The following is a 17,649-nucleotide window of genomic DNA, read 5'->3' as shown; positions in this document are numbered from 1 at the left end:
AAATTTAAAAAAAAAAAATATCAAACTTAGACATTTTAGAAAGTGACAGTTTTGCTAGTCCCCAATCTTTCATTTTAAAAATGAAAGCTGAATTCCAGAAAGGACTAATAATTGTTCACAGGCACATTAACAAGTTTGCTAATTGCTCGAAGACTATTCCTTACTATTACTCTTGTTCCTCTCCTTTATGAAAAGTTACATGGAAACAACTGTCCTTTTATGTAGCCTTCTCAGCTGAGGTAGTACTATGCACCATACATGAAAAGGTTTGGAGCGGACGGACTCTGGAAGAGAGAAGAGCACATCACACAGAAATGTGCCCAGTGGCTAACGCGTGCCGATCCTCTTCCAGCCCCTGGTCACCAAAGGGACTGCCATACACAAAGATGAAGTCACATGCTCCACATTCTCGGGAAACCTAGCGCGGACTCTGTGGGTGGATCAGGATGAGAGATCAGTCTATCATCACCAAGGCCTAATTTCATCTCCGGCCTCTCACTTCCAAGGGGCTTAACACATGTCAGCAAAGCATGTTATATCTCCGAGCCACAGAGCTGGCAAAATGAGAGAAAGAATTCTTGTGGCTTACCTCCCAGGAATTGTGCGGAATTAATGAATTGATGTTTATAAAGCATCTTAAGTGTCTTTGACAATGTTACTATTCCAACATGAAACAGAATAAGCTGATTTCATCAGTCAGCTGTGCGGCCCCATCATCTGAGGCACTGCTCGGTTGCATTCTCAATTATTAAACATGGAGCTCAGTAAATCATCAAGAAGCATGATGTAAGGAGTAAATGATAAAGTTTGATCTTTGAAAGAATGGAAAATGTCCTGAAGTTATGATGAACATTCCTTAAATAAGTTTTTGTTCAAAACGACTGCACATAACGAGGCTGCATAAGCTAAGACTGCCAAATTTTTATTATCTTACGGACGTTATGTTAATATTGAATTCATGGCATATTTTGGAGAAAGTTGCTAACATTTTTCCCAAAATGTAGTTTATTTTATAGTAAGTTAAAAAGCAACACTTTCCAGAAATCACTTCCTTGTCTACAAAGGCACTTTAAAAAGTTCATGAAAGGCAATGTTTGGCGCAACAGTCAAAATGCCACCTGGGATGCCACATCCCACTACAGAGCACCTGTGTTCAAGTCCTGGCTCCTCTTCTGAGTCCAGCTTCCTGCTGTGCACCCTGGGAGGTGGCAGAAGACGCCTTAAGTAGCTGGGTGCCTGCCACCTACATGTAGACCTAGATTTAGTTCTGAGCTCCAGGTTTTGGTCTGGACCAGTTCTGGGTACTGCAGGCATTTGGGGAATGAACCAGCAGATGGAAGTTATCTGTCACGCTCTCTCTCAAATACATAAATTATAAAAGCTCATGGGAAATTGGTATAAAAATACAACTAGGCATGAATGTCAATATTTTTTGCATTAAAATTATCTTTTCATTTCATTTTCCCTTGAACTTTCTGAAGTCATTTGAACTCACATCTATGTTAAAAAGTCATCTGATGGGGCTGGCACCGTGGCACAGCAGGTTAAGCTGCCACCTGCAGTGCCGACATTCACTTGAGCTTCAGTTTGAGTCCTGGTTGCTCTACTTCTGATCCAGCTCTCTGCTAATACACCTGGGAAAGCAGAGGAAGATGGCCCAAGTGCTTGTGCCCCTGCCTCCCATGTGGGACATCTGGATGGAGTTCCTGGCCCAGCCCAGGCCATTGCAGCCATCTGGGGAGTGAAACAGTGGTTGGAAACTTTCTCTGTCAATGGTCTTTCAAATAGATTAATAAATAATTTTAAAAAATTCCTGACTTCACAAGGAAAATCATCACCCTGTCTTCCACTCCTGCTGCTGTGTGCAACAGTCCCCCAAGTTTTGCCCCCTGCAGCCCACCTCCAGCACACACCACACCCCCAACCTTGTCTTCTGCCCTTCTCTGGGGTCACTGACCACCATCCTGCCTTTCTTTCCATGCAGCTGGTTCATCTGGCCTTTGTGCATTTTCTCCTGCCCCTCCCTGGATATCTGATTGACCATCTCCATCGCCATCTTCATGCCTATGCTCAAATATCCTTTATACTGATTTTTAAACTTGAAACTTGGCAAGAAAAATCATATGCACCCCACCTGCCATGATGGTTCTTCCCAGTTTACCTGCTCTCCTTTTTGCCCTAACACTTACCACATACATTAAATCAGATTCCAAGACATTTTCCCCTAAGCCAATAAAGCTAAGGCTTTAAGATCTCTGCTTTGCAAGACATCCTTTCAAGGTTTGGTATCTACCACTGTATTCATAGTTACGTTTCTCTAAAATTACATAAAATTCAGATCCTGGAAAACCCAAGTCAACCCTTGAATGTGTTCCGGCATTTGTTATTTTACCATATTGCATTTATTATCTGTTTTCTGCCTCCCCCCATCACAATATAAGTGCTACAAAGGCACAGATCTGAGTCGACTTTGTTTATTGCTACATTCCAAGACTATGAAGCAAATAAGAATTTCCAGTGAAAAAGTGCATTAAAGTAAACACCTATTCATATTTAGAGGTTTCACGTTACAAATGATACTTGCTAGAAACATTTACATACTTTAAATACTGGTCTACGCCGAGAGGAATTCCATTTCTGACAAAGCTCAAGGTAAACGGCAAAAGACTCTCAACAGAGCAGGGAATCTGGCCAGGCTGCAGGTAGTACCCTGGAGTTTTCCTGGGCATTGACACTTTGGGAGCATCTAGGAAACAAAAGAGTACAGGCAAGGTAATGATGATGTGGGGTCCTTCCTGCCACTCCACTCCAAAGCTTCCTACTCACCCTGTTCCAGGCAACAGTCTGCATTCCAATAAACCCACATCACCAAACATACTTAACTATCTTCACTGCTCCAAAGCTGATTCATTTCTGATATCACCATGGCCCCTTGAGACTCCATTGATTTTAGAACATGGTAGGGGCCAGTTCTGTGGCATATCGGACTAAGCTTCCACCTATGGTGCAGGCATCCCATATAGGTGCCAATTTGAGTCCTGGCTGCTCCTCTTCCAATCCATCTCTCTGCTATGGCAGAGAGCCTGGGAAAGCAGTGGAAGATGGCCCAAGTGCTTGGGCCCCTGCAGCCGCATGAGAGACCCAGAAGAAGCTCCTGGCTCCTGATTTTGGATTGGCCCAGCTCCAGCCATTGTGGCCATTTGAGGAGTGAACCAGTGGATGGAAGACCTTTCTGATTCTCCATCTGTCTGTCTGTAACTCTACCTCTCAAATAAATAAATAAAATCCTTTTAAAAAATGGTAGTTTTTGCACCATTAAGATGGAAAACACAAAGATATAAAGTTACAATACATGATCAATCACAGAATGCATTTTTATTTCAATAATGGAAAATGTGAAAAGAAACAATTTACCTTAGAATTACCACAGAAATGATTTTTTAAGTGTCTAGTCTATTTGCAGCATTCAATTTAGGGGCTAAGACAACTAACTGAACATTACACATGAGGAAATTCTGAGGCTGGTCCTATTCTCACCACCTTCAACCATTAAACAACAGCGACAGAGTTGTTTGAACCTTCAGTAATGATAAATCTTGCATCTCTGCCAAACAGAACAATTTTGGGAATGATCCTTCGGTGCCTTTGTCAGTCCACGGCTAAGCTACGGTTCTAGAGCTTTGGTCATCAGTTTGGGAAAACAGCTCCAGTATAGCTAACCGGAAATGCCATCTCAATAACCCCGCATCTGGGAGCTCATCTCTGGTTCACAGCTAACATGTAAGTAACCAGCTCATTAACTAACTAACCAACCGAACAACGGCAGAAGGATCACCAGTTATTCACGGTGAACTACTGCTCACCAAGTGGAAGATTTCAACAATCGTATGTAAACATCCAGCTACTTTATACAGCTCAAACACTTGTTCTGGGACTTTTAAGGGGAGTGGGGAGGTACCAGCATTTCTTAGTTCAAGTTTTGACACTGATTAAAGTAGTCAAAATCAGATGTACAACCCACGAGACTTACTGTGAAATCTTAGATATGCTATTTAATGGTTCAGAAATACCCGGGTCACCTAAGCATAAATACCCATCAACTTGGTGACACAGTAATAACGAGAAGATACCACTCCTTCGCCACAGGACCGCAGCATCTGCCTTGAGCTATCCACACTCCTGTGCTGAATGTGATGGTGTCTCACCTGGAACGACACTCGAGAAGGAAACACTCGACACTCTCTGGAAGAGGTAGTCATCCTTGTCGTAGCCGGTCACTTTGAGAAAGAAGGCTTCATTTGGTGGAACGAAGTCAGAAACGTTCCATATGCCATACGGCTCTCGATCTGGGTAATATTTAACAGGAATTGCCTTAAGAGAATTGCCCGATGTGCTCAGAAGTTCAAGACGATCCACTCTTGCTGGAATGGAAAGTCCAGAAGTGTTCAGCAGTACATAGGTGGGTATTCCTGCAAGAGAAAGACTGTTACCACCAGCAGTTAACAACAACTGAGATTACACATCCAATTATAAATACATCTCAGGGTAGATGAATGTTGAAGATTGCCCTAACTATGGACAAATTGAGTAGTCCATTACATAGAAACACAGCTTGTGCACGATCAGAGGAACTTGGGGAATCCTAAGCATTTTTATAGTGTTGTAACTATATTGAGACATAGAAAAATTGGAATTATAATTATGTGTTAATGATGTTTAAGTACAAAAATATTTTAAAAGATCCACTGTTTTGTATTCTTCCAGAAACTGGCAGGAAAAAAAAAAAGTTCAGAGTCACAGCGTGGATGAGCTTCCTTCCTGGCTTTATGACTACAAATCTCAATACATGAAAAAGACGAGGAAGAACATTAACCTCTTTCCAAAGACGGGTAAACATTAGACATTTTAATTTTGAGACAGTTTCTTTCAAATCTTGGCTGAAGTTACAGCAACGATGTGGTGTTCCTATAAATATCATGATGTTATTCAAATACAATTCTATCAAAAATCATTTTTTAAAAGCTGTAAGCTTTGTGCAACTTCTGACAATAAATGTTATCTTCAGTTTGGAATAAAAAATGAGGAAGAACAAGTTTTTAAAAAATCGGCAGTGATTTCATATCTGAGTGTGCAGATGATATGTTATGTACATTCCAGCCATGTAAATGCTTTTACCATCACAGCCAGGCAATCCACAGATTTTAAGAAAAACATCTCAGGAACTAGCTTACACTTCTCAAAATCTGTGAAGCACAAGCCTCAGCTGGCTGCTCACTGAAGTACTTATTCCTGGGCCCCACCTTCCGTGGTTCTAACTCACGACACTGGGGCGAGCCAAGGAACCTTAATTTCTAACAGACTCCCTGAAGGATTTTGACACCACTGACTTTGGGACCACATTTTGAAAAATGTGAACAGGCCAAGATGGCAATCCCATTTAAGGTAAAGATACTATGTTTCTCAATTTTATGGAACACTACAAACTTATAAAAACATCGAGAGCCCGGGAAGTGCTTTTTGCCTGGATATACATTATGCCACTTACATAACATGCGCATACACACCTTGCACTGGTCTGCTGGCCGTTTTTGTGAAGTCCAGCGTGGGCTGTCGGGAAAAGCCAGCTCGGAAATCAAGAGTACTGAGGCCGGTGATGCGAACAGAGTGCCTTCCACTGCTGGAGGTCTGAAAACGTGGGGTGGCAAACCTGGTCAGCAACAGCTCCAGGATGCTGCTGTACTACACACTAATCAAGACTGGAAAATGCAGGTGTTAATGAAGACCCACGTCCAGGAGCTGAGCTTCTGACCTAGGTATTCGTAGCCATGATATTTGCAATGCGAGTCTTGCAATACATCCCCCTCATGGGGTCTGCTCTAAAACACAACTCAGGAACATCCTCAGATTTCACAACCAGCGGCAAAACAGGCAAGTGTTTGTTCACCAACTGGGTGCAAATCCGAAAAGGCCCCGTAAAGGCACAGGTCAGCACATTATTCACCGTTGTCCACAGGGCAGATGCCCAGCAAACACTGAGAGCGAATGACTGACCACATCTTCCCCCACAAATGCCAGCAAGGTTCCGTTATGGAAAACATTTCTTTTTTGTTTGCTGAGGAGACATTTCAACCAAGACAAGCTCAAGGGCTGCTCGTTTTCCAGCCTTCTGCCAACCTGCACGCTCAGCTCAGGAAAGTTCTAGTACATGCACACAGTGCTCAAATGAAGAATGTTGAGTGCAACATGGTCTGCACCCTCCAACAGCCCATGGCCACGAGGGACATAGATGGAGACACAGAAATGGCTCATACAATGCAGTCAGTGCAACACTAAAAATACATACACAAAATAACCTGCCTGTTGTTTCACAGGCCTCAATACTGAAGCAACAAAATGATTCGTATACATAAAAAATAAGGCATTTGGATTAGGGCCACTGAATGACATGATAATAGTAATGTTTACTGGAAAGTTCTGCACACACAGAACTCTTTATATACATTGATTTAACCCTCATTATAATTTTCTAAGGGAGATATCATCATTATTGCCACCACACAGATAAAGACATGGAGGTACCACATTGTCATTTTGCTTGACTCAGTTCACAAGCTCTGCTAACTATAGAATTGGATTTAATCCAAAACTCGGGCCCTGGGATCTTCACCACAGTGCTACATTGTCCCCTAAGGTAAAGTAGACCAAGGTTCTACCTCAGTATCTCCTTTGGGAGATACTGAGCATCTATACCTACAGCTATCCATATGGGTGCACCCATGCTTACACATACAGATATACCTGCACCTACGTGTACCTCTACACTTACAGCTATGCCTATACCTATACCCATATCTATACCTACAGCTACAGTTATATATACACCTGCATTTGCACCAACAGCTATCCCTATACCTGCACAAACACCTACAGCCACACCTCTACCTATACCTAGTGCTGTGCCTACACCTACTGATGTACATGCACATACACACACAGCTATATGTATACCTACATCTACAGTTATATATACACCTACAGATATACCTGTACTTGTACCAACAGCTATCCTTTTACCTACACAAACTATAGCCACACCTCTACCTATACCTAGTGCTGTGCCTACACCTACTGATGTACATGCACATACACACACAGCTATACCTATACCTACGTCTACAGATACACCTGCACTTATACCAACAGCTATCCCTATACCTGCATAAACACCTACAGCCACACCTCTACCTATACCTAGTGCTGTGCCTACACCTACTGATGTACATGTACATACACACACAGCTATACCTATACCTACATCTACAGATACACCTGCACTTATACCAACAGCTATCCCTATACCTGCACAAACACCTACAGCCACACCTCTACCTATACCTAGTGCTGTGCCTACACCTACTGATATACATGTACATACACACACAGCTATACCTATACCTACATCTACAGTTATGATATACACCTACAGATACACCTGGACTTACACCAACAGCTATCCTTTTACTGACACAAACTACAGCCACACCTCTACCTACACCTACTGATGTACATGTACACACACCTACAGTTATACTTACATCTACAAACACACCTACACCTACACCAACAGTTGAACCTACACCCATAGCCACAGCACACCTATACAAAACCCCTTGGATTCTTTGTTAAAAATGCAGACTCCTGAGCTCCACCCCAGACAGACTCAGTCAGAATCTCTGCTCAGTGGAATAAAAGAATCAGTATTTTTAAAAAGCACTAAAGGGGCCGGCATTGTGGCATAGCAGGTTAAGGCCCTGGCCTGCAGTACCAGCATCCCGTATGGGCTCTGGTTCACATCCTGGCTGCTCCGCTTTTGATCCAGCTCTCTGCTGTGGCCTGGGAGAGCAGTAGAAGATGGCCCAAGTCCTTGTGCCCCTGCACCCACGTGGGAGACCAAGAAGAGGCTTCTGGCTCCTGGCTTTGGATCAGCACAGCACCAGCTGTTGCGGCCATCTGGGGAGTGAACCAACAGATGGAAGACTCTCTCTCTCTCTCTCTGTCTCTCTCTCTGTCTCTGTCTTCCAAATAAAAAAATCTCAAAAAAAAAAAAAGCACTAAAGATTTAAAACCAGAGTTCACAATGACTTTGTTACATCGATCACCGAGAATATCACAAAATGTAATGACCGTAAAAGTCCAGTACTGAGATACAGATAGGACTCAAAGAGTGGGAAAAGCATTCACATGACAATCAGACACCACACACAGATTCCAACCTCAACACAGTGAAGGCACATATCCAGGTATCACAGCCATGACGGGACACATTAAATGTTACATTTACACATGTAAGGGTTAATGTGGTAACCAATCAGGTGATTCTCAATACAGGTAAAGACAGGCCCCTCCAGAGCTCTGCAATCCCACAGAATTCCCGAAATCACTGGAGCTCCTTACGATTTTACAGCCAGGAGAGAAGGATGAAGAGCTGTGCCTCTGTGGCTACCACATTTCTTTCGCATTGATTAGAATTTGTAAGAACTCAAAGCGAAAGAAAATGAAGGTGAAAAAAGGCAAAAGCACCTCATGATGGAAACTATGTTCTTAGCTAAACGATGCTGCTGGATTCTGTCCCATTTTCCTAAGGGCCACACAAGATTGTGTCAGGGAAAGTGGTTCCATGGTTTCTAAAAGGAAACATGTTATGAATTCCACACAAGAGATAAAAAGGGAAACTACAGGTCACTGCCCAACTTTACATTGCTAAGTCCAAAACCACTGTCTGTAGATCAGGCAGGGCTTTACTGCAGACCCCATCCCCCAGCTGCTGACTTCCTGCAAGTCCATCACAGCCTCCCTGTCCGGACCAGCTGATTTCGGTTTACTCTGGCGGCACGTGTTTCTGCCAATTGCCTTGCTACTCAGAACGTTCCGGTGATAAAACGGCTTCAGAGGTTACCAAGGGCAAGTCAGACATAAGTTGCCAATGGCTGTTGTCAAGAGCTCATCACTTATCTGCCTGGGGTCCTGTGCCTAACTCAGCTGCCAAAGGTCATTTCCATACAGTGACTGTCAATATCTAAATCAGAAAATTAGAAAGTACTCAAGTTCTTGAAAATGTTGTCTTCTGTTGCTAAAGACATTAAACAAACTAGATGAATAAGAAGCCATATATATATATATATATATGACAATATATATATATGACAATAAATATTCTTTGGTTCTTAAAATAAGTACACTAACAAAGTATGTGGGAAAATGGAGATTTACTACTCTGAGTAATGTTAAAGTAATAAGTTACAGAAAATATCTTGGGGCCGGCTATGTAGTATAGTGGGTAAAGCTGCTGCCTGCAATGCAGGCATCCCATATGCACACCGGTTCAAGTCCTGGCTGCTCTACTTATAAACCAGCTCTCTGCTGTGGCCTGGGAAAGCAGTAGAAGATGGCTTAAGTCCTTGGGCCCCTGCACCCACGTGGGAGACCTGGAAGAAGCTCCTGGCTCCCAGTTTCGGATTGGCACAGCTCCGGCTGTTGCAGCCAATTGGGGAGTGAACCAGAAGATAGAAGACTTTCTCTCTCTCTCTCTCTCTCTCTCTCTCTCTCTCTCTCTCTCTCTCTCCCTGACTCTCCTTCTGTGTGTAACTGTGACTTACAAATAAATTAATTAATCTTAAAAAAAAAACACTTAATCTCACATTCCTATTATTTTTGTCAACAGCAGGAATGTCCGTGTTGAATTTGAAAGGGCTTGCAAACAGAAGCTAACTCCAAATGAGTTCATTTTTACATACAACTACTCCAATTCTGGATTAACTGGAGAAATGAGAACTAAAGAAATCACAAATAAATCAAAATTATGGTTTAAAAACCTAAGAGGATAAAAAAACTGAATTTAGTTGCTATGACCTTTGATATTAACTCACACATTTACCATTCTTTAGTTATACTCTTAAAAGAATTGCGAAATCACTTGCACAGTATTTTAGGAATATTAACTAGCACCATAGGAAAGTGCTATGTATGAAAGTAAGCTATTATTATAGTCTGTTTCTTATCTGAGCTCCTTTTAAAAAATTAAAGTAACAATAAGGTTTATGTATAATGGTGGTAAAACCACCAGGAAGTGGAAGCAGGAGGAAGAATTAGAACACTAAAATGCACACTTACGTAACATTCTCAATCCTTTCTACGAATGAGCACAAAAGCCCTGAAGAGAACACTGCCCTGCCCTCACTGCACAGACCAGAGAGGTCCAAGGCGCAGACACAGCAGATGGTGCAGCTGGAATGGGAACTCTGTGGGGCTCCAGCCACTCTGTGCCCTCTCATGACCATCTCAGCAGACTTGACTGCCTGAGTTAAGAGTAAAAGGTGAAACATGCTGAACTGCTCTATACCCTAGGAGGAGGATGATACGCAACAGCTGGGACTACCCACATGAGACAAGCAGGCAGGTGTCGGGGGGGGGGGGGGGGCAAGAAGGGAACAGGAAGCTCTGAGAGAGCTCCCAGATCCATAGGTAGATCTACTAAACTCACAAAATGTTTGTGGGTGGATCTCCTGTGCAACTTTGAAGGGGCTGATTCTGCCACCACTAAAATACTGAAGATTAGGACCAATACACAAGTCTGCAGGAAGCAAAGTAGCCATAAGAAAGTAAGCACTTAGGGACCTGCAATGCTTTGGGAGCGGCTTTGTGATTCTCAACAGTTGAGAGCCTGGCTGGGTTGGAGGAGAACTACATGATATCGAGATCTTGGAGAGGCAAAGGAAATTCAGCTATTTCTACAACTGAGTCAAGCTGCGAGGCAGCCCAGTGATAGGTCTTTCTTCTCTCGTCCCTTACAGATTATTTCAGTCATCTTAATATTATTTTCTATGAATGTGATAAAATTGGCAAGGCCAAAATTATTATCTTAAAGTTTTTCAACTTGATCTTTTCTATCGTGTAGATTCAACCCATGTTTTACATTAACACCAGGATATGGGTCCCAAAAACTCCTGTCCACAGCCAACTGACCTCATGGCTTCCGCAGTCAGGAAGAAGGAGACCTGGGGCTCGGAAAGTTTTCTAGACTATACACTAGACAGAGTTAATATGACCTACAAGTTCTTGGAGCTGTGCTTCAAACACCCAATCTAATAACACAGTTTTAGAAGTTCATAATGAGCTTCATGACCACTGAGTGAGGAGTTTTAAACTAAAGTTGTGGAAGGATCTACGTTAGAAACACTGAGAGCTGCGTGGCAGCAGAGTGAGGCAAGGCAGCGTCCACCAAAGGTGAGGTCACACTAGGTACATACTGGCATCCTGAACTGTAAATGGCAGCGTGACCTATGAAACAGAAAGAGAAAAGAGAGCGCAGATTGGATTAGCAGGAATGAGGGTGCAGCACAGGCTGAAGTACCATGGAGAGCTCCTCTGGGCTCTGAGCTCTGATCTTCCTGGTCCGCTGTGTGGCAGATGCATGGATAAAGGCCTCAGTTGAAGAGGAGCTGTAATAAACATCTACCTATACTCAAAGTCCCTTCAGGGTTAATCACCTACAGAATATTGCTGAATTGCAGGTTCAACACAACTGCCTGGTATGGATACTTTTCCTAAGATTTCACAAAGGCCAGTTAATGTCAGATTCACCAACAATTCATTTAATTTTTCTAGATGCACTATGATAAGCATGTTCACACATTATCTTATATAATGTGATTACATCCAAAGACAACTTTATAGCATCATTAAAAAAAACAGTGGCTCAAAAAAGTAATTACTTTTTCTAGGTTTAAACAGCAAGTTAAATCATATTTTCTAAGTTCACAGCTCTTTAGATAGTACCTATATCTATGCATACAACTTAAGATAACATAATCTCTGGGTAGATTTTGATCCTATGGCACAGAAGACAATAATACACTCGGAATATGTGTTTGTTCTTCTCCTTATCTACATACTCGTTCAGTTACGAGAGAGCAAATCACGGTGATGTTGGTAAACTCCCCTCTGAGAAAAACAAGCCCTCATTTTTGGCATTCTCCAATTTCTGGTGTGAATACACCCAGTACTACTTAGTTCTACCTCCCAATGTGATGACTCTATGAGCTATTTTGAGCCAGCTGCAGAAAACCGCAGGCCATGGTGACAGTGCTGGTCGTGGGTTATGAAGGGAGTGTGTCACTTCTAGGGTGGGACATAAGTAACCAGACCCCTTGTTCCATGTATTCAACGCACATTCTCTAGTCTTTCCCACTACTGAAGTGACTGAAGTAGCTGCACGTTCTAACTGATAGTAAGGGGACAGGCACTGTAGCACAGCAGTTAGGCTGCCACATGGGATGCCTGGGATCAAGTCCTGCCTTCACTTCCAATCCAGTTCTTGCTAATGTAGATAATGGCCTCAGTGCTTGGGTTCCTGCCACCCACGTGTGAGACCTGGATGAAGTTTCTGGCTCCCAGTTGTTGTGGGCATCTGGGGAATAAATCAGCTGATCCTCTTTTTAAAATAAACCTTTGAAAATTAATAAATAGATTACAGCAGCGCCCTTAACAATGTGGGCTGCTGGGCGACTGTGTGAAGCAGAACATGCCACCAGCCTCAGGGAACATTAGCGAGGAGTCAGCCTTCCTGTGGGAAGCCTGCAAAAATTCCTCCTAATGCTGTGTAAAAGCTGTCATATTATAAATGGAATTAAAATGGATGGATAACACTGGTGGTTTTTTTTTAAGATTTATTTATTCATTTGAAAGGCAGAGTTACAGTGAGTGAAAATAAGAGTGAGAGTGAGAGAGAGATCTTCTATCTGCCAGCTCACTTCCCAAATGGCCACAATGGTCAGGGCTGGACTAGACTGAAGCCAGGAGCTTCATCTAAGTTTCCCATGTGAGTGCAGAGCCCCAAGCTCTTGAGCCATCTTCCACTGCTTTCCCAAACACACCAGCAGAGAGCAGGATCAGAAGTGGAGCAGCCAGGATTCAAACCGCAGCCATGTGGGATGCAGTACAGCAGACAGTGGCTTAACCCACTGCGCCACAGTGCCAGCCCCAAGAATACTGGTTTTTAGTTCTCTCCCCAAATAGTTTCAATGTTTTATAAACAGCAAGTATGTCCCAAAGTTAAAGATAAAAACAAAGAAACAACTTCACGTATATCTGCATTTTAAAAAGTAAAGATACAATGTAGGATTTCTATATGTTCAAGACAAAAATGTAGCTCATTAACCTATTCAAAGTGCACGTCTCAGCAGTGCCTCCACTGGGGGCTGCTACCCCAGTCCTTCTGCCTGCCTCCCTGCGCATCATCAGAGTAAAGGTATTCATTGTTCACACATACACATCTATAGTTCTTTCTCAGATACTATACAGTAACAAAATCTGGTCTATGGCTTAGAAAAAAGGAGAAAGGATTTGCTCAGAAGTAAAATGATATGAAGGAGAAATTAAGCCACAAAGGAGGTGCTGGAAAACCCGCAGTAGAGGAGAAGGATTCGGCACAGGTTTCAGTCACCACTTGAGGCCCACGTGTCATGCTGGAGTGCCTGCCTCAAGCCCCAGCCCCTCTGCCTTTCACCCAGCTACCTGCTAACGCGTGTTCTGGGAGGCAGCAGATGATGGTTCAAGTGCCTGGGTCCCTGCCACCCACTTGGGAGGTCTGGAAGGAGTCCAGGACCCTGGTATTGGCCTGGCCCACCACTGACTATTGCAGGCATTTGAGTGAACCAGCAGATGGAAGACCCTGACCTCTCTCTTCCAAATAAAATGAAAATAAATTAAAACAAATTAAATGGCAGTAGATAGCTGGGGGAAAAGAACATTTTAGAAGAAGCTTTGACAAGGTCTGATGGAAGTGCCGTCATCTGAGTCTAATCCTAGGACTGGTTCCGAGTCAGACTGAAAGGAAGGGCAGAAGGAACATCTGGAGAGAAGGCAGGAGGCTCCGGCAGGAGGGGCAGTGCCAAATTTACTTGATGAGAATGTGAAAGCAAGTGACAGAAGAGAACTAGAAAGACTGGCTCAGGTTCAACTGAGTGGTCCTTGAATACCATGCCAATGTCAAACAACAGATAGTTTGCTTTCCACATTTGGGAGAAAGACTGTTATGTGGAACATTCCAAAAGCCATTATTAATTCTACTGATAGAGCAGACACTTTTCAGAGTGGAGTGCATGAGAGCTAGCACCAAGGATATACTATCTAATCTGAGATGTTTCCCTTCTGCAGAAATCACACATATATAACATTTGTCATTCATTAGCCATCCAGAAGGGGGAGATTCAAGGTCAGGAGTGATATATATGTCAGTAGCTTCAGCTCAATTTGCTTTGCATCTACGTGACACATTCTTTTGGTGTTTCATACAGGAACAAAATAAGGTTACTATTTCTACATTGCACTCTTACTGTGTATCCTCTGTGTAGTTGTTGTTATCAATTGCACATGAGAAATGGTGCAAATCAGAACTAGAGGATCTTCTGATTATACTAGATATAAAACATAACAGATTCTGTGCCTTTTTACTGTTTCCTTAAGTATAGAAGACTGAGCAGAGAGATTTGTCTAAACAAGGTTTTTATTGCCTTATTATTATCACTGTCCACACTCAAAGACTTAATCCTTATTACTTCTTTGCTCTAATTATCAACTAAAAGGCGCTTAGTGCCCATTAAGTAAGTAGCAGGGAACATGGCCAAGAGTTGATGCTCAGTTAATGCGTTGGTGTGTTGAGCACAATGTAAAACAACAGTCCCACAGCACCTCTCCCCCATTCTACAAGAAATACCCCTGTTGGGTTGCCACCAGTGGCATCAGTGCAAGTCACCTGGAAATAGATTCAAGCACTGCACAAGCAGTTGTTAGAACCTGCACGAATCTCACAGCTGGTGGACAACTGGGTGCTGTGATTCAGTCAACAACAATGCACTCAGTGGACCTGCGGGCTCTGGACACTGCTGGCGTTGGTCAGGGCTCAAGCATTTGAGGGCTGAAGAGACTCACGCTTCTTATATCCCCCCAACTGTGGTAACAGGAAGTCAGTCTCAACAGCAGTCGCATTTTGGATGAGCTGGCCAAAATAATTACATCGGTGTGGTCGTATCTATTTCAAATATCATAGCAGCCAAACACTTCAACATTGCTAGTCTAATGCATTCAACAAGTATTGAGCACGAACTATGTGCAAGGAACTGGGTGAATCAAACAGGCATAACCATTTCTGGCACACTCATTAAAAAACTGTCAATTTCCTTTTACATTATCTTTTCACCTATGCCTTGACCTCATATTATCTTTAAAGCAAAATCTTCACTACAGTTTCTATCTTCCCTACCAGACAGCTTAGGGTTCTGAGAATAAAGAACTGATTTGCTGGGATTTGAGTAGGGTTGCTATGTAAACTTTTATTATTTGAACTGTGATAGTTATTGTAGATTTAAAAAAAAAAAAAACCTGATTAGCAAGCAAAAATGGCTGCCCAAATTTCTTTTTTATTTTTAAAGATTTATTTATTTATTTGAAAGTCAGAGTTAAACAGAGAGAAGGAGAGGCAGAGAGAGAGAGAGAGAGAGAGAGAGATCGATCTTCCATCCGCTGGTTAACTCTCCCATTGGCCACAGTGGCTGGAGCTACGCCAATCTGAAGCCAGCAGCCAGGAGCTTCTTCCGGGTCTCCCATGCGGGTGCAGGGGCCCAAGACAGTGGAGAGCTGGATCAGAATTGGAATAGCCGGGACTCGAACCGGTGCCCATATGGGATGCTGTCTCTGCAGGCAATGGCTTTACCCGCTACTCCACAGCGCCGGCCCCTGTCCAAATTTCTATGGACTCTTCTGTCCACGCACTTTCACAGCAGCTCAGTAATTGGAATCATAATCCCCTTAATCCATTTCTTTTGTAGGGAAGCTGAGTCAATGAGGAACAAATTAAAGGCTTCCGGAGTGAGTTGTTTATTTGGGAGATGCAAGGGACTCTAAGAGGAAGAGGGGAAACGAGCCAATGAACAGCCGCTCTTAGGCCTGCTGGCATGATGGCCACCACAGTTACTGCTGCAGGGGCTGGGAGCTGTTCTGAGGGTACAAATTCCTCTCCTGTTCTTAGCAAACGTCACAGACGCAGAAAAGCAGGCACTGGAGTTGGAAGGAGGCCAGAGCACTGACAAGTGTGGACAAGTCAGAGCAGCTATGACACTGGGTCACACTCCACCATAACCACAGCAGAGCTGGATCTCAGATCTACAGCATCCTAAATTTCATGTGTATACTCTTCCTCCACACTGCCAAACTACAGTGCTTTCTTAGAGCAAATATGTACCACTTAAGATAACACCAGTACACAATACACTCTGTATCACAGACGGCAGTGAGTACAAACCCACCCAGTAACAGGCAACAGTACACCACTGCTGACTTAGTAACAGAAACTACGCTAAGTATCTCATACGCATCGTCTTACTTCAGTCCTCAGCCCAGTTCCATGGGGACTGTTCCTGCCTTCCCCGTGTTGCAAAGGACAGCAAGGCACCGAGTTCTGTCCCCACTGCGGTACAGCTGGGAAGCAGCAGTGCTGGGATCCAAACCCAGGCAGCTCTGCACCGAGCCCACAGCCCAAACCATTATTAGCTGTTGGCTCCATCTGTGATTATTTTGGAAGTAGGGGCTGGATAATAAAATCCATCTACAGATTTGATGAAAGGAAAACCATCTGAGAATTTGAAGTGAATCATATGACATCGATGACACTCATGGTCAAAACTTCACCCAATTCATGTAATGACGACATCTCCCACAAATGCACTCTCTATATACTGCTTTTGACGAAAAGCTTCTCGTTAAACATTTCCATGACTGCACGGGTAAATATAAAGAAACTGTTACATACACTTTACACAACATGCCAACATAAAAAAATGATAAACAAACTTTGCGAAGTAACAATACCTTCACTGTCCACAATCCAGCTGCTGGCTCCTTCACATTCACCACTTTGGCAGAGTTGTGGATATTTAATAGCTCATTCAGGCCAAATCCCTTTTTTATCAGCTTCCCTGAGAGACAGACATAAAGGTAACAAATGTAATCTTTCTTTCAGCTGTGTGTATTAGCTAATTGAGCACTATGTAAAGCTCAGAGTGAGATCAGATTTCACAATACCCTGAGACTTTTTTTTTTTTTTTTAACTGACTGTGCTGCAAACTAACCCAAAGAGTCCTTATTCACCACTCTGGTGGAAGGAAAGGCATCCGGTCCAGGATACATGAGGATTAAATGATGGACATCTGTGTCCAGGGCTAAGAACACTATTGTATCTACATATAAAATTTGCTTGGTTTTAGGGTTCCTGGGCATGGAAGTAAAGCAATGGGCTCCCATTTGCTATTCTGATTTATTGTAAAATGAGACTAACAATGGATAGACTGGCATCAGCCCAGAGGACAAATACTGTGGCTACCAAGAAGTTACGTGCAGTCACTAGAGATACTTAGATTAAACAGAAGGCAGACATAGCAAACTGGAACAAATGACTTTTTTGGAGATCACTCCTGGTATTATTAACAGGAGGGCCTTGGGCATCAGTTTGCACAAAGTGCAAAACCGTAACCAGTTTTTCACAAAGCACAGAGAAGGCTTTCACTTGTCCCGGGCACTTCTAAAGGAGGCAGCTGA

At 43.0% G+C, this 17,649-nt stretch overlaps 1 protein-coding gene across 1 annotated transcript in view; it reads right to left on the bottom strand.

Moving 5' to 3' along the window:
- The window catches only part of HMCN1 (hemicentin 1), a 447,479-nt gene that overhangs the window by 267,389 nt on the left and 162,441 nt on the right, over positions 1 to 17,649 (bottom strand). The window contains exons 9-12 of the mRNA XM_062211414.1: positions 16,924 to 17,030; positions 5,565 to 5,685; positions 4,206 to 4,469; positions 2,602 to 2,746 (exon numbers count right to left, since the gene is read on the bottom strand). Coding sequence (XP_062067398.1) covers positions 2,602 to 2,746; positions 4,206 to 4,469; positions 5,565 to 5,685; positions 16,924 to 17,030 — 637 coding nt within the window. The remainder of the gene's footprint in view (positions 1 to 2,601; positions 2,747 to 4,205; positions 4,470 to 5,564; positions 5,686 to 16,923; positions 17,031 to 17,649) is intronic.

The sequence above is a fragment of the Lepus europaeus genome, chromosome 14, assembly GCF_033115175.1.
Source record: "Lepus europaeus isolate LE1 chromosome 14, mLepTim1.pri, whole genome shotgun sequence".
Classification (NCBI taxonomy): domain Eukaryota; kingdom Metazoa; phylum Chordata; class Mammalia; order Lagomorpha; family Leporidae; genus Lepus; species Lepus europaeus.
The sequence above is the reverse complement of the archived record's forward strand: the minus strand, read 5'-3'. Positions and strand labels throughout refer to the sequence as shown.